The sequence below is a fragment of the Zosterops lateralis genome, assembly GCF_965231275.1.
Source record: "Zosterops lateralis genome assembly, chromosome: 12".
NCBI lineage: Eukaryota > Metazoa > Chordata > Aves > Passeriformes > Zosteropidae > Zosterops > Zosterops lateralis.
The window spans coordinates 3,967,557-3,990,095 of record NC_139772.1 but is presented as its reverse complement, the minus strand read 5'-3'; the positions used below and the strand labels follow the sequence as shown (position 1 = coordinate 3,990,095).

Here is a 22,539-nt window from a genome sequence, read left to right as displayed (position 1 = left end):
GTAGGTTCCCAGATTTATGTCCCATTTAGGACACTGTGATCTTCTCTAACACACAAAACTTCTGTCCTGCAGCTCCATTTCTGGGCTTCTCTTCAGGTGAGGAATGCTGACAGCTGTGCCAGGGTTTGTCCTGTGGGCAAACGTGCCCAGGGGTTTGGGAGGATATTCATCAGTTCCAGAGTGAGCTTCATTAAGAGAATGTTTTATAACCATCCAGCATTTTTCATTCCAAAGAACCCCAAAGGAGCACACAGAAAATGGATCTTCTCTGTGGGCAAGCAGAAAATTAAATTGCAACTTTCTCCTGCTTGCAGAGAAAACAGAGGTCTAAGACTTCATTTCCTTTATTGAAGAATTCTACTCAGGAAAGGTGCTTTAATTTCTGATGAATCATTGCAGGTAATGCCTATCCCTGATTTTGTATTTTTTAACCTTCAAAATCTTGTTGTTTGGAAAACCCACCTATCTATAAAGCCAAGAAATTAATGTTAATAAACCTGAAAACCAATCCAAGTTCACCTTAATCCAAGAATCGTTATTAATTTTGATTGAATTACTGAAAAAAGCAAACAAATATTCTTCAACTTGGAAAAAATTTCAGTAGAGATAATAGGACAGATGTAAAAGTGTTGTAGACATCTTTCTTAGCTCCTACCCCTTCTCTCACCATTCCCTGTCTCCTCTGGACCGTAAGGTTGGTTCCACTGCAGTGTTTGTGGCCAGAGTGTTGTGGGGATTGTAACCCCTGGAGCCCTTTGCCAGGACAGATTTGATGCTCACACTGATCATTTTCCCCTCCTGCCCTTGGGATCATTTGGGGTCACCTTTATGTCTTTGAGAACCTGTTTTTGTGTGCTGCTCCCTCTTCCTTGGCCCGAAGCTCCACCATAGGTCCGAATTTACCCATCTCTGATGTCCCTCACATTTGTTACATCATCTGCTGCCCCTTTGAGCAGGGTCTCCACCTCAGCAGCCCCTGGGGGTGACAATCACCAGCCCTGGGGCAGGAGGCAGAGCCTGGCTGTGGCAGCAGCCTCAGGGTGTTCAATAAGGAATATTTGTGTATCAGCAGCCTCAGGATCCTTATGCAGGACACAAACCTCACTAGCAGGAGCCGAACTGGACATTTGTGTGTGAGTGCCTGGAGGTTCTCAGGGAACAGCAAGAGGAGATTTTTTTTGTGTTTCATCCCAGACACAGCACTCGGTGCTCCAGGTGGCTGAGGAACAGAGTGGTGTCTTTAATGAGCTCCCCAACTCCTCTGAGCACCCACGAGGGCGCTGGGCTGTCTGAGATCACCCCTGTGCTCTGTCACAGCTGATCAAAGCCTCTCTGCTTACAAGGAAAACGGAGTTTTCAACAGTAAAAATCAGCTAAACAACAGTAAAAACCCACCAGGAGTGCAAGTAGGACCAAAAATCTGGCAGTGGCAAAAGGGACAGGTAGTGAGGAGTTTGTGATCTCCCATACAGAGGAGAAGCAGGAATTCTGCCAGTGTGAGTATGGCTGTCACAAAGGTTATTATCCAGCTGAATGCAGGAAACTTCTCTCCCTCTGCTTTTCCTTCCTCCCTCCAAGCTCAGTGCCCCTGACTTCGAGTGAAAATATCACAAGTAATTGAAGTTGCAAACCCCAGCAGAATACTAAATTAGAAATTAAGCAAAAAATGCTCATCAGTTGGAGCACAGAAGTCCTGGGCAATTTTTCTAATGCTATATTACACCAATTGGAATATCTCTTTTTTTTTTTTTTTCTTTCCTACTGCTTCACTCACAGAATTGATTGAATTAAATGTGTTCTGTGGTGCCAGAGAACCTCTGACCCCAGTTACTCAGGATAATCAGGGGGTAATCAGCCTGCTGTGATCCCAGCTCCAGAGGAGCAAGGATTCTGTAAGGTTCAGGGAGCCCGAGCTGGCATTAATCAGATGTCGTCAGGGTTTGATTATAAATCCTAAAGACCACCAAATTGATACAACATGGTTTAATCCACTAAAAATTAGGTATCTACATATTAATCACCAAGCTGAATATCTGCAAGTGATGGCTTTTCTAGTAAATGAAGTCAGGTGTCAATGCTTTGGAATGTCCTGCAGTCAGTCATAAATATAATGATCAGCATCAGCACAAAAGCAGCATTAGCCAGATTAAAAAAAGATTTTGTTCTAACCTCAAATAGATTTTTTTTTTCCTCCTCCTGTTGGAGTTTTACAGCTCCATTGAAATTGTTCCTCGTGTTTCTACTCTAATTACGAGCTTACTCAGAGGCAAGAAATAGGAGATGTTTCTGAGGTAGCTGCAAGCACAGCATTTTTCTGCCTTCCAAGGGGAGGCAGGGTGGCTGCTTCCAGTATATCACAGTGCTGTGTACAGAAATAAAGTGGTATTTATTGTCCCTTAAAATGATTTCCCCTAGAACTGCCAAGCTCAGGTGGAAAATCTGTATCTAGAAATGTGTGTCAGGATCCAATTAATCCCTGCTGCACTGGCTGTCCTTGGGCAGAGCTCGGTGTGGCAATAGTGATGCAGATGTGTGAGCACATTACCTGGAGGGTTCCATAGGAGAAGGAGAGCCAGTCTTAAAAGAGAGGAATGGCACAGTCTCTTAATGAACTCCTGCTCTTCATGCATGTCCTGATTTAATAAACATTCAACCCTGCAGAAATATCAGCTCTTTGATATAAACTGAAGATGACACCAAATTCTTATTTATATCATTGGTGCTACCTGTATTTCCTGGAATTGCCTTTATTTGCACGAGGCATTTGGTGTGTTCGGAACCAGAGCACCTGAGCTGCTGCTGAAGGATTCCCAGAGGGTCAGCTGGGACCAGGGTGAGGGAATTGCACAGAACCTGGGCATCCCAGCAGGTGTCAGCTCCAGTGATCAGGGGCTGTCAGTGCCTTGTGGTGCCTGGCTGTCCCCCAGCCCCACCATGGGGCACGTCTGTGCTCAGGGTGATGATTCTCCTTCCAGGGATGGTCCTGACAGGAGCCACAACCAGCATGAGCCCCTGGGGCAGCCCCTTTGCTGGTCATGGAATCATAAAATCATAGAATCAAAAGATCATAGAATCACAGAATGGTTTGTCTTGAAGGGACCTTAAAACTCATTTTATTTCACCCCCTGCCATGGGCAGGGACACCTTCCACTGTCTCAGGCTGCTCCAAGCTCCATCCAACCTGGCCTTGGACACTTCCAGGGATCCAGGAGCAGCCATAGCTCCTCTGGGCACCCTTTGCCAGGGTCTCCCCACCCTCACAGTGAAGAATTTCTTCCCAATATCCCATCCATCCCTTCCCTCCATCAGCTTAAAACTATTCCCCCTTGTCTTATCACTTCATCCCCACACAAAGGCAGCTCTGACAGGCTGATTCCCTGTGTTTGGGTGGGCACCACTTGTCTCTGTCCAGAGCACCAGAGCAGAACTTTGGCCTGTTCTGACCTCCCTGCTCAGACACATCAACTGGGAAGTCCTGCCAGTCACTCCCAGTCTCTAAACAGCTCAGAGAGAATTCAGGATCAGAATAGAAAAAGACCTTCAGCTCATTTTTGTCTTCCTTATTAATAAAAAGGAAGAAATGGATGCATAACCATTTGCACAAAATGGCTGCAGCTGAGGCTGCAGAGGTGTTTGTGCTACAGCAGGATGTGTGCACAGAGAATTTCTGGGTAGGAAAACATAAATTACCTGAGAGAAAATGAAAGGGCCCAGGAATGTTCCCTCTGTGACATTCTAGACAAGAAATAAGCACACAATGGGCCCTTGCAAGAGGAATGTTTCATTTTCCTTTATCACAAATATTTTTCTTTCAAGGAAGGATGAAATGAGCACCAGCAAAGGGAGCTGGGTGCTGGGAGATGGAGCCCATCAGCAGCCTGGAAGCAGAAAGCCATCAGTGCATTTAGCATAGCTGAGCTTTTCCCTGACCTTTTCACAGCTGTGCAGAGCCAAACCACACATCTGCTGCTGCAGGATCTGCTTAAATCTCAGAGTTTCCAAAGCAGGTTCACCCCAGCTGGCAGTGAACCCCCCTGACCCTCACAGTGCTGGGTGGGCAGGCTCACAGCACCCGTGGTCATTAGTCAAATACACTGCACTCAGATCTGTTATTCTTTACTCCTGACCTTGGAAAAACAGAGTTTTTTCTGTGCTGACAGGGTTAGAAGCCCCAGGTCTTCGTTGTTGCCATCCTGGGTAATGAGAACTCGCTGCTCACCTGGATGTTCAGGACATAATAAAGATTTTTTTTCTGCTAGGAGAGGAAAACAGCAAAGGAAAGAGATCATTAATCATGGAGGTTCGCTTGTGTCTCTGATCTCTAAATAATTATTCTTGTATCACGGCTTTTTGATAGAGCAGTAATGTTTTGCTCAATGAATGTTGAGCCAACTGGATGCAGACTGGATAATTTGAGAAGAAAAAAAAAAAAAATCTTGTATACCCAGTAGAAGAAACTACGTGCAGTAGACTTCATTCATCACTTTGTCAGCAGACTTGGAAGACTTATTGTGTTCAGATGGATTGAAATATGGAGTGTTCAGCCCAAATTCTCCTTTCCCCACTCAGCTTTTCACAGAAAACAAAATGCTGGCTCGAGATTTCATTTTTTTTTAAATTCAGACAGATTCTGTATCACTGCAGATTATGCTGCCTGTAAACTTCCATCTGCACCTCCTGCTTCCACTGGAACAGTGTGAAACCTTGCAGAGTTCTTATCTGCTTCCAAAATAGAGTTTTCAAACTGGGAGAACTTCAGACAGCTCTCAGCTGGAGGGGCTTGTAAATCTAGGGCAGCTCATCCCCATCAGCTGGCACCACCTAAAATGCCAGAAGTTTGGGGAATCGATGAGATTTGTAGCTGAAATATTCTGGAGATACAAGTTGCTCTGAGTGCCTGGAGTGGGGCTGCTCAGCACTGCCCACCAAAGAGCCCATGAAGAACTTTAACCACCATCAGAACATCTGCTGTTGGCAGCTGGGGCCTCCATCAGCTGTAAACTGGCACAAAGAACAGCTCCCTCCTTTGGAATCCTGGCCCTCCCGGGGCAGGAAAGGCAGAGTTTCTCATCTGGCTGCATATGCTGCTTGTTCTCAGCCAGGCCAATGATTCTGACATGGAGAAAATCTCATTTTCACTGCAACTTCCACCTCCCCGCAAAGACCAGGAGGCTGAAATTGGTGATGGTGTGATTCAGTTTTGAAATGTCAAGGTACCAAGATGCCTCCAGATTTTTATCTAGAAAATTTTTGTTCTTTCACCTGTTTGGAATGAAGCATTCCTTTATTTTTTGTGTTGTTTGCTTTTTTTTTTTTTAACTCCTATTATTTGAATGCTTTTGTATAGCACTAAAACACAGTTTTCATACCTTGTCTACTTCCTAGAGGTAAATATGATAATAATTTAGAAATCATCAATAGGTTTCATCTGCTGAAGGTCCTGTCACTGCCCAGCTCTCTGCCCATCAGTACTGAGGCCACTTTGCATTTATTTATACCTGGGAGCAGAACCCTTAGAGAAATTTCTCCTTCACTTCCCTCAATCTCCCAAAATTTCTACCAAATTAACTGGTCTCTCCATATGTTAATGCTAATTTTAAGAAATAAAAAAATCATGTATTGTCACAAAATTCTCTTTTTCTCTACCAGTTTAATATTCAGAGAGGAGTAAATTCACCTCTCCTGCTGCTCGGGGGTCTTTCATGGTTCAGGTAACAACTACAACAGTGTTTTCTGGTCACATTCTGTGTCCAGGACCCAAAAATGTGACTTTCAGGGAAGGAGTAGGAGGAATTTGGTGCTTAAAGGTCCTTGGAGCAAATTAATCTCGCCTTTAACTGGGACTGGTAGTAATTCCAGTAAATTCCATTCACTGTAAAATGAGTTATAGGTAAATTCTAGTTTTTCCCTTTGTTAGGGCAGTGTCAGAGTTCCACCATCAATGTTCAGATGTTCATCTCCAGCACCAGAAAAGCCATTTTGGGTATGAAAAAGTCTCTGTTAAAAATAAAAAAGGACTATTTTACAAGGCCTCCTTCCCTTCTTTTGTCACCATCATCAGGATAAGTGGGGGGAAAAATCCTGGAAAACCCAAAGGTTTTCATCCAGTGGATGAAAAAAAAAAAAAAAAAAAAAAAAGAAAGAAAACTCCAGTGAGGTGTATTCTATTTAAAGTTCATTCCATTTCAAGAAGACATCCAGCATCTCAGAAAGAATACAGGCTGAACACTGCCCTTGATGGGGAGTGCAGGGAGGAGGAAATGAGAGGATCCTCATAAATGTGAAAGGCAGAGCTCTCCCTGCTCCCCGGGCAGGAGAATAGGTGCAGTCTGCTCCTTCAGGCCTGCTCAGATCATCATTTTCTCTCATGCTGTTGTTTAAAACATAAGGCTTGTTCTGCCTGCGGTGAAGGAATGTTTTATAGCTCAGAAAAATAACATCATTATTTGAGGTTTTTCCCAAAAGTTCCTTAAATGTAATAAATCCAGTGACCTTTCCCCTGTGCTCTGTCCACCTGGAGGAGGAGTGAGTGTTTTTCTCTGATACAACCATCGTTCCAGAGGTGTCCAATTTATTTGTGGGTACTTGATTTATTCCAGAAACCACTGGATGCGCCTCGCATTTACAGGTGGGAAAGTGGAAAAGAATGAATCAGTTCTAAATTATTTACCTATTCAGGGGGAAAAAAAAAAATAAAATAAAAAAAGAGAAGAGAGCATCTTTGTCTTCCTTCTGAATCTTCAGACATTTGATGTCTACCTGGAGGCAACAGGCTTTGAAGCAGGCATTCAACATATGATTAATACCTGTTAGAATTATCGTTTTGCCTTTGCTCAGTGAGGCCCTGAGCTGGGCTGAGGAAGAGTCAGAATCTTGTGTAAACAAAACCTTCAAAATAATTCCAAAAAGTGTCTGTTTTTTGAGTAACCATCACTTATTTACAGTCTCCAAGTGGTTTTTTAGTCTTCTGCAAGGACATAAATGAGAGGATTGAAACCTCAATCCTCACCACCAGCTCTGAATGGACTTTCAGGACTACTGTGGGGAAGAAGCAGGAGGAAAGTTCTGTAAATTAATTTATGGCTCTTGTGAGGATCTTACTCTGTAGATCTTCTTTTCAAAGATTTATGGTGTCTGCAAGAGACGTAGGAGGGACCTTCACCTTGGCAACGTAACAGGCAGCTCTCCTTCCTTCCTTCCTTCCTTCCTTCCTTCCTTCCTTCCTTCCTTCCTTCCTTCCTTCCTTCCTTCCTTCCTTCCTTCCTTCCTTCCTTCCTTCCTTCCTTCCTTCCTTCCTTCCTTCCTTCCTTCCTTCCTTCCTTCCTTCCTTCCTTCCTTCCTTCCTCCCTCCCTCCCTCCCTCCCTCCCTCCCTCTTACTTCCATCCATTTTGCCCCATTATTTTTTTTTCATTCTAACCCACAACTCAATCATAAATTTTAATACCTGAAGAGGTCTTGAAGTGGTCTCAGTCCCAGAAATAGTTTGACTTTTTGGCACAAATCCTGGTGGAAAACGAGAGGGTTTTCCCAGAGGGACTTTTACCTGCAGCCTAATTAATAAGTTCTTTGAGTACCTTTCCGAGTAGACTGATGAGCAGCAGAACAAAATTAAACCGTGCTGAAACTTCCCTTTTTTATTGCTCATTCACGATGAATATCCATGGTTTTAAGCATCTTTGTGTTTTTTTCTATAGAAAGGCACAAGTTCAGAGCCTGCAGCCATTGTAGCCGTGTTCCAGAGAGAAGAATTGAATCCTTACCCTTCCATTTACCTAATTGATCTTTCAGATTGCCTGCTCTGGTTGCAGACTTGCAGAACAAAGACTTTGGAGACAAAAATATTCATTCAGTCCTTCATTACCGAGTCCTGCTTTTTCTTTGTAAAAGCAACTGGTGTGTGCCTTGAAAAATCACGAGGCATTTACAATGCAGAGGCTGTAAAAAATCGTCCAAAAGTAAAAAACTGAAAATGCATCCAAAATTATTATGGTAAATTTCATATATTTGAAAAGTTGTTGGGTTTTTTTGTTGTTTTTTTGGGGGGGATTTTTCTAAGCTATGATTGAATTCTTTTTTTGTAATTTCACCAGGGAGGTGGAATAATATTATGTGTTCAGAAAAAAAAAAAAAAAAATACAGAATAAGCTGAAAGAAACACTTTGAGTTAAGAAATAACGCAGTGCCTACGAGCCAGCATTATGGCAGCAAGACAATGACAATTACAAAGCCTGTTTAGGTGACTCACAGCTATAATTTCTGCTTTGCATCTCGTTTACACCATCAAATCCTTGTCATACCACGATAATGCTTTATATTTATGTGGTGTCTTTCATCTAAATGGCTCTCCGAGTGTTTCATGTGTTGCTTGGTGTGCAGCTTGCATCAACTCCATCCATCACTTTAATACAGATATTTTTATAGTGAAATAGAGCCGCTGTTTGTGTCCACATAGCAAAGGCTGGGCACAGTCTTAAGAAGAAAAATACCTTTAAAATCTGGAGAAGAGATTAGGGAGATGTAGCAGCAAGTTCAAATTCACCATGAGCACCCCATTTTCCATTAAATTGCTCCAGTGGAGGGTTTGGTATAAACTGATTTTGCTCAGGTGTAGTTTTCCAGCCTTCCAGGGGCCCAGGGCAGCACCCTGGGCTGTTGGGATGGGAGGAAAGAGGCTGCAGGATCAGCAGCACCACCTTGGTCAATGCACAAATCCCATTTTCTCCTTGGACTTCCCCTGCCTCAAACACCAATGACTTGATTCATCCTTCTCTGGCAAACTGGGCTTGGTGTCCCACTGAATTCCACCTGAAATGCTCATTCCTGACATTTATGAGGCTCTCATTCCTGATTGATCCAGAATGCAGACCTCTGTGGCCACCCTGAAAATTCATTTGGATTTGGAGACATTCCGGGTGCAGAGCTATGGAAAACACGTTGTTTCCTTGGCAAATAAATCCTGGGAGCTCAGGTGCATTTTTGTACTGAATGACAGAGGGCAAAGGCAAAGGCAAAGAGAGCAGGCAGGTTGCAAGAGATTCTATAACCTGCCATCACATTCTCAAGGAATTAGACAGACAAAATATGGTCACAAAGGCAGTGGGCTTCAGTGGAGGGAGATAATTGTAATAATACAATTTCTCTCCGGGATTTCCAACACAGACATCTGAATTAATACAAACCATTATTCTCCATCTTTTATGATATATAGAAGAGGAAACAAACTGGTGATAGCAGAGCAGAGTACCTTCCACTGGAATATCACCCTGATAAAATGCAAACTGATGTGGAGCTTTAATTTGTTTGTTCCTGATTGGGAATCACAGTGTGCAGAATCTTAATGAGCTGCTGGGTAGTGATCACCCACCCCAGGCACGTTTATCTGGCTTTGTGTTTGCTGCTGGTGGCAGCTCTTTAATTTGGGTGTCTGTGCCCCACTCTGAGACAGGTTTTTGGTGGCTCCATAAAGGTGTTGGTGGTTCCTGTTCATCTCTCCTGCTGCTGGACAGGAGACACTCTGGTGATTCTGAGGCACTTGAGTTCATCTGCTCTGAGAAGTCAGTAAACAAAATCTCTAAACAGAATCTCATTTGCTACAGAAGCTGTAAATGAGGCTGTGAGATAAGAATCTGATTTTTCATATGATTTTCCAGCTATGTTTTCCAGCATTTCCAGCTCAGTCTGGGACTGAGGTGGGGTCAGTGCCTGGATCCTCAGGTGAGAATTCTCATATTTTGCAGAGTGATCTTTTCCTGTACCTGCCCCATGGTGGGAATCTGACAAGACTGGCTGGGGTTGAGACCATCCAGAGGAATTTTCTGTCAATAAGAGCTGCCAGTGCTCTGTCCCCTGTTCATTACAGGGCTCAGTGTGGAGGAGGGTTTGGCTCAGTGTTACCTCCTGGCCCCAGCAGGAAACAACCACTAATTTAAATCTTGCAAGATCCAGGTTAGGGAGGAGCAGTGATGGACTGAGGCTCTCTCCCCTGCTCAGGCTGTGTGTGAGCACAGCTGTTTTGAGTTTTCCTGGTCTCCTTGCCATCCCTGTGCTGTAAGAAAGAGAATCTGCTCATTGTCACCCTCCAGGACATCCACGCCCCGTGGTGATCCCTCACAAGAATTCCAGTGTCCTCAGCTGCTCCCCAGCAGTCCATCATGATGGCAAATTTGATGACTTGTTACATTTTCAAGGCTATTAATGCACCCTCACAAGCCTCACTCTCTTCATCTACATCCATCACTGTGTTTCCTCAAAATCTTTCAGTTCCCCATTCATTAACTGCTGTTCACTTAGTGTTTCCTTCCAAGTTTGTATCAGTCCATTTTCCGTGTGTTCTGCCATGAGATTTTGGATACAGAAAAAGAGGAACTGCGTCTTTTTTTCTCCCCTTTATTTGTAAAACTTGAAAAATGACAGAATTGCTAAAATCTCTGGGCTGTATGCACGATGAGCACAATAAATGACAGCGTGGCACATCACAGGGCAGGTTAACCTCACATTTCAAACACTCAGAAGCAGTAAATGCACACAGCCCATTCCAGCAAACCCAAAAAAAAAAAAAAAAAAAAAAAAAAAAAAAAAAATATATATATATATATATATATATATATATATATATATATATATATATATATAAAAAACCCTCTGGCCCAGGGTATTCTCTTTCTAAGTTATTAGTGTTAAAATGGGTCCAAATGATAGCAGTTTAAATAAAGTACTGAACTCATCTACTTTATTCTTAATTTATAGTGGTGCTTAGGGGATGTGCAGATATTTAAAATGAGTAAAATCAATTAACTTGTGATCCAATTATTTGTGTTAGCCACTGTGGGGTTTGATTTTAGAGCCCTGGTTCAGACTTCCCCAGTTCAGCAGCCTGCTTTGAGGAACCTGTGGTTATCTTTTCCCTGTTTCCAAATCTAATCTCTATTTTTGCCCTTTCATACTTTTAGATTCCCTTTTTTACTTTTGTTTTTGAGAGGGACTCAGTGTAAGTGTAACAGATTTTTCTAAATGTTGGGAGGTTTATTCCTTAAATGAAGGTGACTGAGCAGGCAAAAGAGTTCACCTTCTAGATAAAATATATTTTTCTAGACCACACGGTTTCACAGTAGATACATGTCTTTTGCAATCACAAATCTGTGATTTATTACACTTTTCACATTATAAATTTAGAGTAGACCTCTGTGACAACTTCTGTGGTCTGACCATTCTGCTTTTCCATCCATCTTGAACAGATTTCAGTCTAACATTCCAGACAGCTCCAAATATCTGAGTTTATGTGGTTATTTTCCAACTGTGAAGGATGCTAGGGGTGAGGGCACGGCTGTACCTGGAATTATTTGGCCTGGCACAGCCTTTCCCTGTGGGTGCTGGCATTTCTCAACCTGCAGGAGTCAGGAGCTCAGCAGTGCTGTGCCCCCAGCAGGTCCGTGTGCCCTTTCTCTCTGCAGCTGAACTTACTGAGAGCTCTCCCTAAATAAAGAGAAAATAGGGATGCAGAAGAAAGCCAATCCCAGCTGAGATAATCCTGGATTTAGATATCCTTAGCCTGACATTCTATATTTTTTGAACTAGCTGGCACACCCTGGCCACCTTTTCCATCACAGTCTGGCACCAGTGAGGTAAAAATAATAAATTTCTTTATTTTAGGCTTCTCATTAATGTATCTGAGTAAAACAACCATATCTGTTAATATTTTACCCCTAACAGCTCTTACAGCTCCCAAGGTGAGCCAGGGAGTGCTAAACACTTAATTGAATCAGAGGGGAGGATTAAGGAAAAGACTTTTCCGAAGGATCAATATGAATTAGGAGCAGATGCCTGATCAAATCTCAGGGTTAGAATCTTTAGTATTGGGCTCCTTGAAGTCTGGTCACCTTTGTATGCAGCTGAATGGAAATTTTTGAGTTTTGAACACCTGTGGGGAAAATTCTAACCCTTATGGTTCTGATGTCTCATGGATGCTCAAGTTGGGACAATATGAAATAATAGAAAAATATCATCAGGATAATTGGTTATTTTCAATCAGAGTTAAGAGGTGTCCAAGTCTGCTTGACAGTGACAACATTTGGCTGAGCTGGAAGGAACACAATCTTGGTAATTGTTCTTCTGTTATTTCCAAGATTCTTAATAGAGTTTTAATAGAGTTTTCCTTTTAATTTGTTTCAAAGCAAGTGAAAATATTGTTGTATTATCATTTTGAGTTAATTAAACTCCAAATGAGCTTAATGAACTGTCTGAAACAAAGCTCAATCACAACCTGTTACGTATTAACTATCAAAATCAAAAGAATCTTTAAATTCTTTGTTAGATACACCAAAGAAGTCAGAAATAGCCAGTTATTAATGTCATCCTTTTATGAAATCAGGTTTGGGGCTGGAAAGCTTGAACTGAATGCATGCACTCAAATTATACAGAAAAATTGAAAAGGGGCTTGGGAAGATAAATCAAATCTATTGAAAAAAAGAAGAAAAACAAAGATAACTGAACACAGGGGAAGACATAGTCATCTTTTCTTTATTTCCATATGAGGAAATCCACTTTACCTCCCATTTGTCCAGACTGGGAAATCGATATATTAATAAACCACCATTTTCTAGACTTGGTATTTTCACAAATTCTTCTGCAGTGTTATGACTTCTTGTGTTCTGTAAGACAGAGGAAAAGACATTTAGTTTATTCACATCTTGAAGCCACTTGGGTGACTCTTGCCCTTGAGTGACGCATTGTCACCAACAAACGCGGCTTTTAAGGAGCGCACGTATAGAAAAACCTATTTGTGTCATTAAAGTTTGTAATTTTGGACTTCTGAAGCCTTAATCCCTGGAAATGCTAAGGTTTCCTAATGATCTGTAATGGCAGTGCTGATGTTCAGCACTTCTCAGGATTAGGTCTGTTATCAGCCTGCTTTATCCACCTCCAAAGCAGGTATTATCTTATCACTCTTATATACAGTGCTTTTAGCACGTCAGCCTCAAGTACTTGAAAGGTGAGGAGTGTTATTAAATCTGACCCTTACAAGCTTTTCCAATGGTTTGCTTAATGTTTGTTTTTTTGTTTTTTTTCCTTACATAAATAAGAATGATGGGGAATAAACCAGAATTTTCTTACAGGGTTGAATCGTCCAGCAACGCATTTCACAAGGTCATAAAAAATTCTTCCACTGCAAAAAGAAAGCAGCACTGACTCTTAGTTATGCAGACAAAGTGGTAGCATGAGGTCCAATTATTTTTGAGTGTCTTAGAGCAAGCCCTCAAAAAAAAAAAAAAAATGCTCTGGGAATGGTTTTTGTGGGGCCTGTTTTTGTGTCTTGATAACGGTGCAGTGAAAAATGAATAATTCATGGAAAAATATAAAGAGTGTGAAATGCAAAAATGGATTTGTTTGTAAATAAAATAAAAGTAGATTTGAAGGCAAGAGTGGTCTGTATAAGGCAGGTTCCCCTTCCTTCAATTCCCTTCCTGGGAATACATGCAGCTATGCAGCACTGCAGGTATTTTCATGCTTCACTTTCCAGTGATATGAGCTGAACTGTCTTCTTGTGCTCAGAACCTTCCCGAGCTCCGCTCCTATCACATCGCTGCTTATCTGCCATCTATTGAGTGGAGAGCAGCTGAAATGTGCTACCTCACATTTCATAAGTGAGAATGCATTGTTTAAAGCCCACAACGTTCAGTTTCGGTCAAGGATCCCATCTTCCTGCTGCTGGGGTAAATAATTCATGCTGCCTTGGATATTTTGTGTGTGTGTGTCTGGTCATTAAGTGGAAATAACAATGGTTTTTCTGTGTGTTTTTTTCCTAGTTCCAGGCCACAGTGAAGGAGGGGGTCACAGGTGTAATAGTGAATTTAACTGTGGGTGACCGGGACGACCCCGCCACGGGGGCTTGGAGAGCCGTCTACTCCATCATCAACGGGAACCCAGGGCAGAGCTTTGAGATCCACACCAACCCCCAGACCAATGAGGGAATGCTCTCTGTGGTCAAGGTAAGGACAATCCCCTCCTGCCCTATGTTTCTGCTGTCAGGTTCATCCCCTGGGTTCACTGCATAAAGCAAGGCACAGCAGGGATAGGTTATTTGAAGATATAAAGTTGGCTGCCAGCCCTTGTCCAAACTTTGTGTATAACCCCTCCTTCTGTCACAGTAACCTGATTTTTTTAGTCATAAGGACTGCTTGTTCCTAAATGTATTGCTGCTGTGCTTAAATATTCCCAGATTTGCAGTAAAAAATTAACAGTGAGATTTGAAAAGGTTTATTTGTTGCTGGTCGTACAATTAGAATTCAAGAGCCCCATTTAGTTCTCATTTAGAGAACACATACAAGTCCAAGAAAGAAAGGAGCATGGATTCAGTCTGAATCCACATTTCTAAAGTGGATTGGTCCCACATTTCTAAAGCCCCCTGGGAAAATTTATTGCCTTTGTATGGAGACAATCTTATGTCTCAAACTTAACAAATAAAAAAAGGAAGAAGAAAACAGCCCTGTTTGCAGCCTGAACCAGAATGCTGTCTTTTTGGCTTCAGAAGAGGCATTGTCAATTCTTAACACAAATGCTTGTATTTCCATGGCAGTGAATTTCAAGACAGGTTTTGAGAAAGCAGCTTGTGTTATTGTCATGAGTAGCTACTGAGTGTGACTCATTTGTCTGTTAAATACATGTTACACATAAATAAACATATACAAATGCTACATGTAAATAAACATATACAAATGCTACATGTAAATAAACATATATATATATATATGAGCATTGAATTGTGTCTGTGAAGTATAGCAAAAAAAATGAAAGCTCTTGGACAGAGAGATGTCTCCATGGGTTTTTGAGCCCGTTATGTTTATTATTCTCATTGCCCTTTACAGCAGAGTGTGTCTCATCCTAAACTCTCACCAAGTTCCAGGTGCAGTGTCACAATAGGACATGAAATAAAGAAGCTTGACTCCAGTCAGAAGGCAATAGAAATCAGAAATATTTATTTACAATTTATCCAGCCCTTTTATAATATGCTGAGCTAAGAAGTCACGTTATTGGTCCATAGGGCTGACACCTCTCCCATTGGCTCAGTAAAAGAAATAGCAAACAACACCTGTTGTTATGGGAAAGGAATATTGTTCACACAAGGTTGGTTTGGGAAGAAGAAAACGGTTGAAAAGTTTCTCTTGGGAAGAGCTCAGCAATTCTCAGGCTCAGAAAATATCGAGGCCACAGTGCAGGGAATGCTGTCATCCCTTTCTGGTTATTTCTGCTGTCTGCAAGTGTGCTGTGGGCTAAAGGATAAAGTTAAACCTTGTCCTTGAACTTTGCCCATTGCTCTCCTGTTTTGCAGCCTTTAGACTATGAGATCTCAGCCTTCCACACGCTGCTGATCAAGGTGGAGAACGAGGACCCGCTGATCCCAGACATCACCTACGGGCCCAGCTCCACAGCCACGGTGCAGATCACCGTGGAGGACGTCAACGAGGGCCCCGTGTTCCACCCCAACCCCATGGCAGTGACCAAGCAGGAGAACATCCCCGTGGGCAGCGTGGTGCTCACAGTGAATGCCACCGACCCCGACACCCTGCAGCACCAGACCATCAGGTGAGAGCAGTACCCTCTCCTTTTCATCCCTCACTAAATGTCCTTTGTGCTCAATATTTTGCCCGCCAGTTCAAAATCGTGTTTAACTTGTTTTGGCTCTGCGCAGTAAGAAGTTGAAATTTGTAATTTTTTTTTTCCTGCAATTAGGGATTTAGTTTGTTGAAAATATACAACTGTATTAGACAGGAAATAATAATTTCCCACTGTTGTGGTTTGAAAGCAAAATGAGTGAGAGGCTGTAAGAAATACAATTTAAGAAGAAGAAAGGTAAATAGGTAAAATAAAATAAAATAAATGCAATAACACAAAGGAGCACTGACAGAGTCAGAATACAACCTGAATGGTTGTGGTGGTGGTGAGAGCAGTCCAGGTGAGGAGCTCTTCCTGAAGCAGTGATCCCACAGAAAGGTCTGGGAGCTCTGCTCCTCTGGGAATCCAGTGGCTCAGGGCTGCTTGTCCTGTCCCAAATCCCAGATTCTCTCCAGGTGGGAATGCTTGGCTCCTCCCCCTGGGCATTGGGAGCATCTCCCAATGGGATGAGGAGTCGTGCAGTGGCTCCTTGATGGCCCATTAAACAGAGAGAGCTCCTGGAGGGAGTTCCCTGTGAGTCCTGGGCAAGGCATTGATGGGCCATGAGCAGAAGAGCCCAAAGGAGGGGCCTGGGAAAACACTGCCCCACCTGGTTCCAACAGCTCATGGGGATGGTGAGAGAATAAATACTTTGTGTACATCCTACACTGCAACCCAGGACACCCACACTGTGGGATTCCTACAGTAGAACAATCAAGTGCAACAAGCTTGCTTTGCATAGTTCCAAAATTACTTTTAACCTGCTTGTTTATTCCTCGTCCTTAACAAGAGCCAGGGAAGATATAGAAAAGTTAAAAACATCTATAGAAATTATGCATCTGTTTTACATAGGGTTTAAATCAGTTTATGATAATTCATAATGTCCCTCAGTGAAATACTGACCATCCGTTTACTTTCAAGAGCTGAGAAAATATTTCCCAGTGAAAGACTGAAGCTAAAGGAACCTAAGATTTGGCCCTGTCCAGATAAATGAAAATAAATTATTATTTCTGTGCTATAATAGTATAATCCCACACTGTGCCATGTCACAAGGAGCAAACCTGGGTATTATGTGGTATCATCATCTGGTTTGGTCTTTTGGCTTTAGATTCCATGAAAAAATGAAAAACCAACCACTTTGTTCTCTAAAACTAAATTGGCTTTCCAGCCAGATTTTCCCAGCACTTGAGAATTACACGTTAGGCGCTACCACTAAAACCTACATCTGTGTTTAATTTTTCATTTCTCCTTGTAAGTATCATTTCCCCCAGGTCTCAGTGTTCAAAAAAGGGGATAAATACCTTGTGAGAACGACTTCAAAGCTGCAGCTGAACAATGGCTCTGTCAATCCAGACCACGGGCAGAGATCTCTCTGTTGTCACAGGGTTATTTAGCAGTGATTGTGCAATCCTTGAAGAAGGTTTGACACTTGTACTGTTCTACAATAAAGAAAGCTGCTGATGTTGAATATGTTCTCTGTCAGTAGCAAGTCCTGGTGCAAAAATCATTGCAAAAGAATTGGATTTGAATGATGAGGAGGTGAATTTAAGCAGGTGAACGTGCTCATCTCCAAGGAAAGAGGAAAAAGGCAAGGCAGATAATTAAAGGTTTCAATTCTCTGCATCACCTCAAAGATAATGTTGTTAATAACATTAATAGTTCAGGTTTTTTTCCTTTGACTTCTACCATAGAAATATCAGTTTATCTGGAGGATGATTCCCAGCATATCATTTCCCTTGTTTTCTGTATGGATTTATTTATAGAATAATTTCTAATTTTTAAGTTTAGCTTTTGCTCCAAAGACCCTTCATTTCATACAAAAAAAAATTGTGTCTATGGATGGAATTTCTGTTGCTTGTCAGACAGGGCAATGTGACCCTCAGCAGTTTTGCTCAGAACCTGCCTTGTGCAGGAAACAGATATTTATTTCCTTTGGGGTTTGGACTGAGTTTAAGAACCAAATTTATTTATATAATTTATATTTATATACATAATGTATGTATTTTCATGGGAGATGGGAAAACTAACATTCATTAATGTAACAGCTGATTTTGTGATGCTAAAGGAGAAAAGCCATGAAAATGTAAGGATTTCATTATCAAAGCAAACAATCCAGGACCTATTACCTGAAATTTCTCTCTTGATCTTGCTGAATTTCTCCAAACTACATTGACCCTGGATTTAAAGGGCACCCAGTGAGTCACTGAATATTCTTCAATCAGCTTTAAGGGTGGTGTGTAACCAGTCAAGTAACATAAACATGTTCTGCAGTTCACTACACCCCACAACTGCCAAGGAACCCCCAAATCTTGACTAATACATAAGATAAACAGAATTTTCCCAGAAGTTTTACTATATCTGCATAGCCAAGCATGGAAGGCTTATAGCCAAAAGCAAGATTTTTTATATTTTTTCCCCTTTTGTGTGCAGAAAAGAAGAGCAGAATGAAGTTAGACTGGGCTGGGAATGAGGAATGATCACATAAAGAAATTATGGAAATGGAAGTGGTTGTGTACGTTAGAGGGAAATAATGCAAATGCAATGGAAATCTGGGAAATGGCAGAATGCATCAGGAAAAGGCTAATTTTCACTCCCTGTCTGTCCTATTGCTAAAATAACGGGGAAGCATAAACCAGCATTTTTAAAAGATGTTTTAATGCTGACAGGCATTGGAACACTTGGGTACCAGCAGTAAAAAAAAAAAAGGCAGAGTGAGGTATGAGAACAGCATCTGCAATTAGTGTCAGGTCAAATTCCATGTAGAAAAGCCAAAACCACTCACTGCTTGGGGTTTGGCTGAAATATTTACCCCAAATCCCCACAGGCAGGTGTGTGTTTAGAGTTTGGGACAATGTGCAGGACCTTTAGAGGGCACTGACACCAAATTTGTGTTTCTCAGTTTATAACTGTGCCATCAGTCCTTGCTCCATGGTAAAATAAAGACCAAGCACAGGCTCCTAAACGAGTCTATGGATTAATTGAATATTAATGATCATGAGAGAGCAATGTTTTGTCTGCAGGAAGCAATGAATGTCAGATTTGTGCTGTGGGAACAGTGTACATCACCCCCAACAAAGTATAAATCTCTTCAAATTGGGCAGACCAGCAGAGAATTAGTAATGTTGGTGGGCTCTGGGTTCTTTTTTTTCAGCCTGTTAGAACTGAAATACATCTAACTGCGGGGATATTTTTAGTTAATTTGCTGTATAGAACTTGTAGAAGGAGCTGCTGATTATTTGTAATCAGGAAATTTAGATACTCTACCAGATATAACATGATAAATGCATTTCAAGACCAACAAAAAAGAGCAGAGAAACCATTTTTGCCATTGTCTGCAACTAGATTGAATTTATTCTTTGAACAATGCAGATCTGAATCAGAATCAAATTACTTATCTCTGAAAAACGTGGCTTACTTTGTAAAATTTCCTGAACACAGCTGTACTTTTGAAGCAATTTTCCTTCTTATTCTTCAGCTTCAAGTGTTTTTGCAGGCTGAGGAAGAATTTCATTTCAAAGCTCAAACAAGCTGGCAAAAAAAAATGTGTTTCAGTGAAAGAAAGAAGACTCCAAATGACAGAGCTGGGGCAGAACTCGCACAATGTCAGCTCTGCCCTGTCCCACTGGCACTAAAATTCCAGAGAGGGGGAGAGGTGGGAGCATCATCCTGGAAATGAGAGGTGGAAAACAGTGTCATTGCTCCCAGAAAGAAAAAAAAAAACCCACCTTTTCAAGCTGGGTCACATTTCTCAAATTCATTAACTTTTCTTTCTTTTATTTTTTTTTTTCTTAATTTTTTAAAGCATTTAAAAGTCTCTACAGTTTCCATCTTTTCTAGAATTAAAAAAAAAAAAAAAAGAAAGCAATCCAGGCAGGCCCCATTTTAATTATAACCCAACAATTTATTAATAGAACAGTAATGAAGTTTCTGAAATTTGATTTCTTAATCAGGGACCATTGTTATTTTTGTGCCAGATTTGAGAGTTTAATTTTGGGTACTTCTTCCCAACCTCTGAAATTTTAATCAGAAGTTTCAAGTGTACATGTCAATGAGAAGTTAAAGGCCAAATTTAATAACATTTTCTACCTTGGGAAATTAAAAGAAGAACCTCACTCTGAAATCCATTATTAACAGTAGATCTTAATTAAACACAGTTATGGTTCTCAATATTTGACTGTGTGAAGAGATTGGTTTCAGTATTTTTCCCTTTTATGGGATTCAACAAGTCCAAAATATTCAATCGTTAGACTTTTAACTACGTGTAAATAAGTTGTTTACTGCAGTGTATTTGTAATTTTTAATTAGAGCAGTGTTGTTTTCTGCTTTCGTGCCTTATCATGGCAATATATTTTTATTACCTACTGTGCTCTTGGATTTTAAATTATTTATGTAAACATATTGTTCCAGTGTTTATTCTCAGTAAGCAATGTGACTCGATGCTTCAGAAATATCTTCATAAGAAAAGTTTATTACAGCTCCAAAGCATATCTAATTCATTAAGTAGAATTAAAATGCAGCATTTGAAGCTGGAGAACTTAGAACCCAAAACTGCACCGAGTTTTATGGGGACATGAAAGGCTGCAGAGTTATCTGAAGCTCTGTATGTAAATAAGGTAGATTTTTGTGTATAATATTTATATCAAGCTGCCCCACACAGTTCAGGTGGCTCCTGGAAGCACAGGGACACTGTCTCCAAGCCTTGCTAATCTGGAAATAGGAGCAAAATCATTTATTATCATCAGCATTTCCAAAGAGCAGCTACTGCTCTGTCTGGAAGGGGATAAACTCTGTTTCTCTAGATATAAATTACATTTTTCTGTGCTGGAAACTAAGTGTTAATGAGGCTGGAGCAGCAGAGCAGGGGAAAAGGAGGAGGCTGAGCCCAAGGGAATTAAAAGTGGTTGTGGTTTTTTTGCTGCCTTGAAGGAGGTTGTGGTGAGTCTCTCCTGCCAAGGCTCCAGTGAAAGGAGGAGAGGAAATGGCCTTCAGTGTCCCAGAGTGAGACACAGAAATAAAACCACTCCAAGGATGGTCAGGAACTAGAATAATCTGCTCAGGGAGGTGGTGGAGACAGATATGGAAGTGCCAAGAGGATGTGGCACTTGGGGATGTGGTTTAGGAGCTGAATCTTGGCCGACAGATGGATGTTGAGGATCTCTCCCAGCCCTTGGTGATGCTGTGCGTGATTTGTCTTTTCAGCAAGAACCACTGGTCAGTGTCTTTGGGAACAGGAATTTGTGCTGCTGGGACATGTTTTGCTTTAGATTAGATCATCCTAACCTTGGGGTTGCTGCCTATGGAATTGGTGGAAATCAGTGGAAATGTTCCAACCTTTAATTGATGGCAACCATAATCTTTGTCCAAAAAAAAAAAAAAAAAAAAAAAATTAAATGGCTGCCTAAAATTCTATGAAATGGTGCTGAAACGACACTGAAATGGGATTCACAGCTCAGCGAGTTTCTCCCAAATCTCAAATGGTTGAGACAACTAAGGAGAATTCTCTGGAAAAAGAGAGTTTTACTTCTGTTCCTTTCCTTGTCTGACAATCTCCTTCCACACAGTGGATGCACGAGCCACAAATCACAAAGACAACTCAAAAAGCCTTTTTCATGTCTCTTGCCTGGATTTTTTTCAGAGATCCTGAACCCCCCTGCGAACAAGGATGAGGCTTCACATCACGTTGCTCACAAACACTTAAGGGATCAATTTTGCATACTTTGTCGCACATCAAGCCTTTTTAAAGCACTTTTGTTGCTGGTGGAGGTCAATAAACTCGCTTTTTTTGGGGACACGCTCCAATCACTTCCAGAAGCACTACATAATGAGAGAGGGATGGGAAGACTTTAAAGAGTGAATGCTTAGGAAAGCAACACACTTAGTCATGGTTAAATATGTCTCCTAGAGTCTGAAGGACTCGTCTTTGATTCCTAACCACGGGAGATTTGTTTTCCTTGTGCAGACAGGAGAATAGCTCCATTGTTACAAATGAATGGCTGAGCCATGCTCTCAGCATGCAGCACAGGAGTTTTTCACTGTAAGTTATACCCCAGGAGCATCTCGAGTTGGCTCTGCAGTTTTATTGATGGCCTGCCTCAACCCAGCCACTGGGAATTTGTAGTGCATCTCTGGATCTGAAGTTGCTGTGTATCGAGCAGTGTACATTGTTTTTTCTCTCCTTTTCTCTTTTTTAAGTTGGATGGAAAGGCAGGAGAGGCGGAATCCGCTTGAAGCAAAGAGAAGTTGTTTTTTCTTTTCACTTCTGTCTTTGTAAACTCTGAAATGCAGAAAACACCAACTCGGGAGAGCTGTGGGTATTGGGGCATCCAGCAAACAATGCTGGAAAAGAGGAGATTTAATCAGCTCTGAAAGAAGGGGCTGGGGCAGTTCCCTCCTGCTGCACCAGCACCGCCTGTGATTGCAGGTTCTCAGTGGTCAGCCACTGCCTCAGGAGCGTTTTACACAGCAGCCTTTTGCTGCCACTGCTCCTTGAAGGTGTTAATACTTTCTGAGTGGGTAATTATTATGAATGTTTGTATTTTATTATCGTAAGACTAATACCTGAAGGAAAAAAAAAAATGGTTTAAAACTTGCATTATTTTTTTTTTTTTGGTCAGTTTGACCAAACTGACTTCCACTTTTTGCTTACTGAGCAAAGTTAATGACCCTTCTTTCCCTATAAAGTAAATTCTTTAGGCCTACAGCATTAAGGAAAATGAGCAAATTTTTTTCTGGAGTGGTGGTAGTACCTCCTTGATTCTGCTGTCATACCCAGAACCACCCTGATGTAATTCTGGAGAGGTGAAAATGGCTCAAGAGCCAAATCAGCCCCGTTTTCCCTGTGCAGAAGGTGGTTTGTGGCTGGCCAGCACTGTCTGGATTTATCACCAACA

The 22,539-nt window shown here is 41.5% G+C and overlaps 1 protein-coding gene across 6 annotated transcripts in view; it reads left to right on the top strand.

The window, feature by feature from the left end:
- The window catches only part of CDH13 (cadherin 13), a gene marked incomplete at its 3' end in the record, with an annotated part of 461,247 nt that overhangs the window by 395,268 nt on the left and 43,440 nt on the right, over positions 1-22,539 (top strand). For all 6 annotated transcript variants that reach the window (XM_083870235.1, XM_083870236.1, XM_083870237.1 and 3 more), the window contains 2 exons: positions 13,804-13,986; positions 15,327-15,580. In XM_083870235.1, the coding sequence (XP_083726361.1) occupies positions 13,804-13,986; positions 15,327-15,580 (437 nt within the window). The remainder of the gene's footprint in view (positions 1-13,803; positions 13,987-15,326; positions 15,581-22,539) is intronic.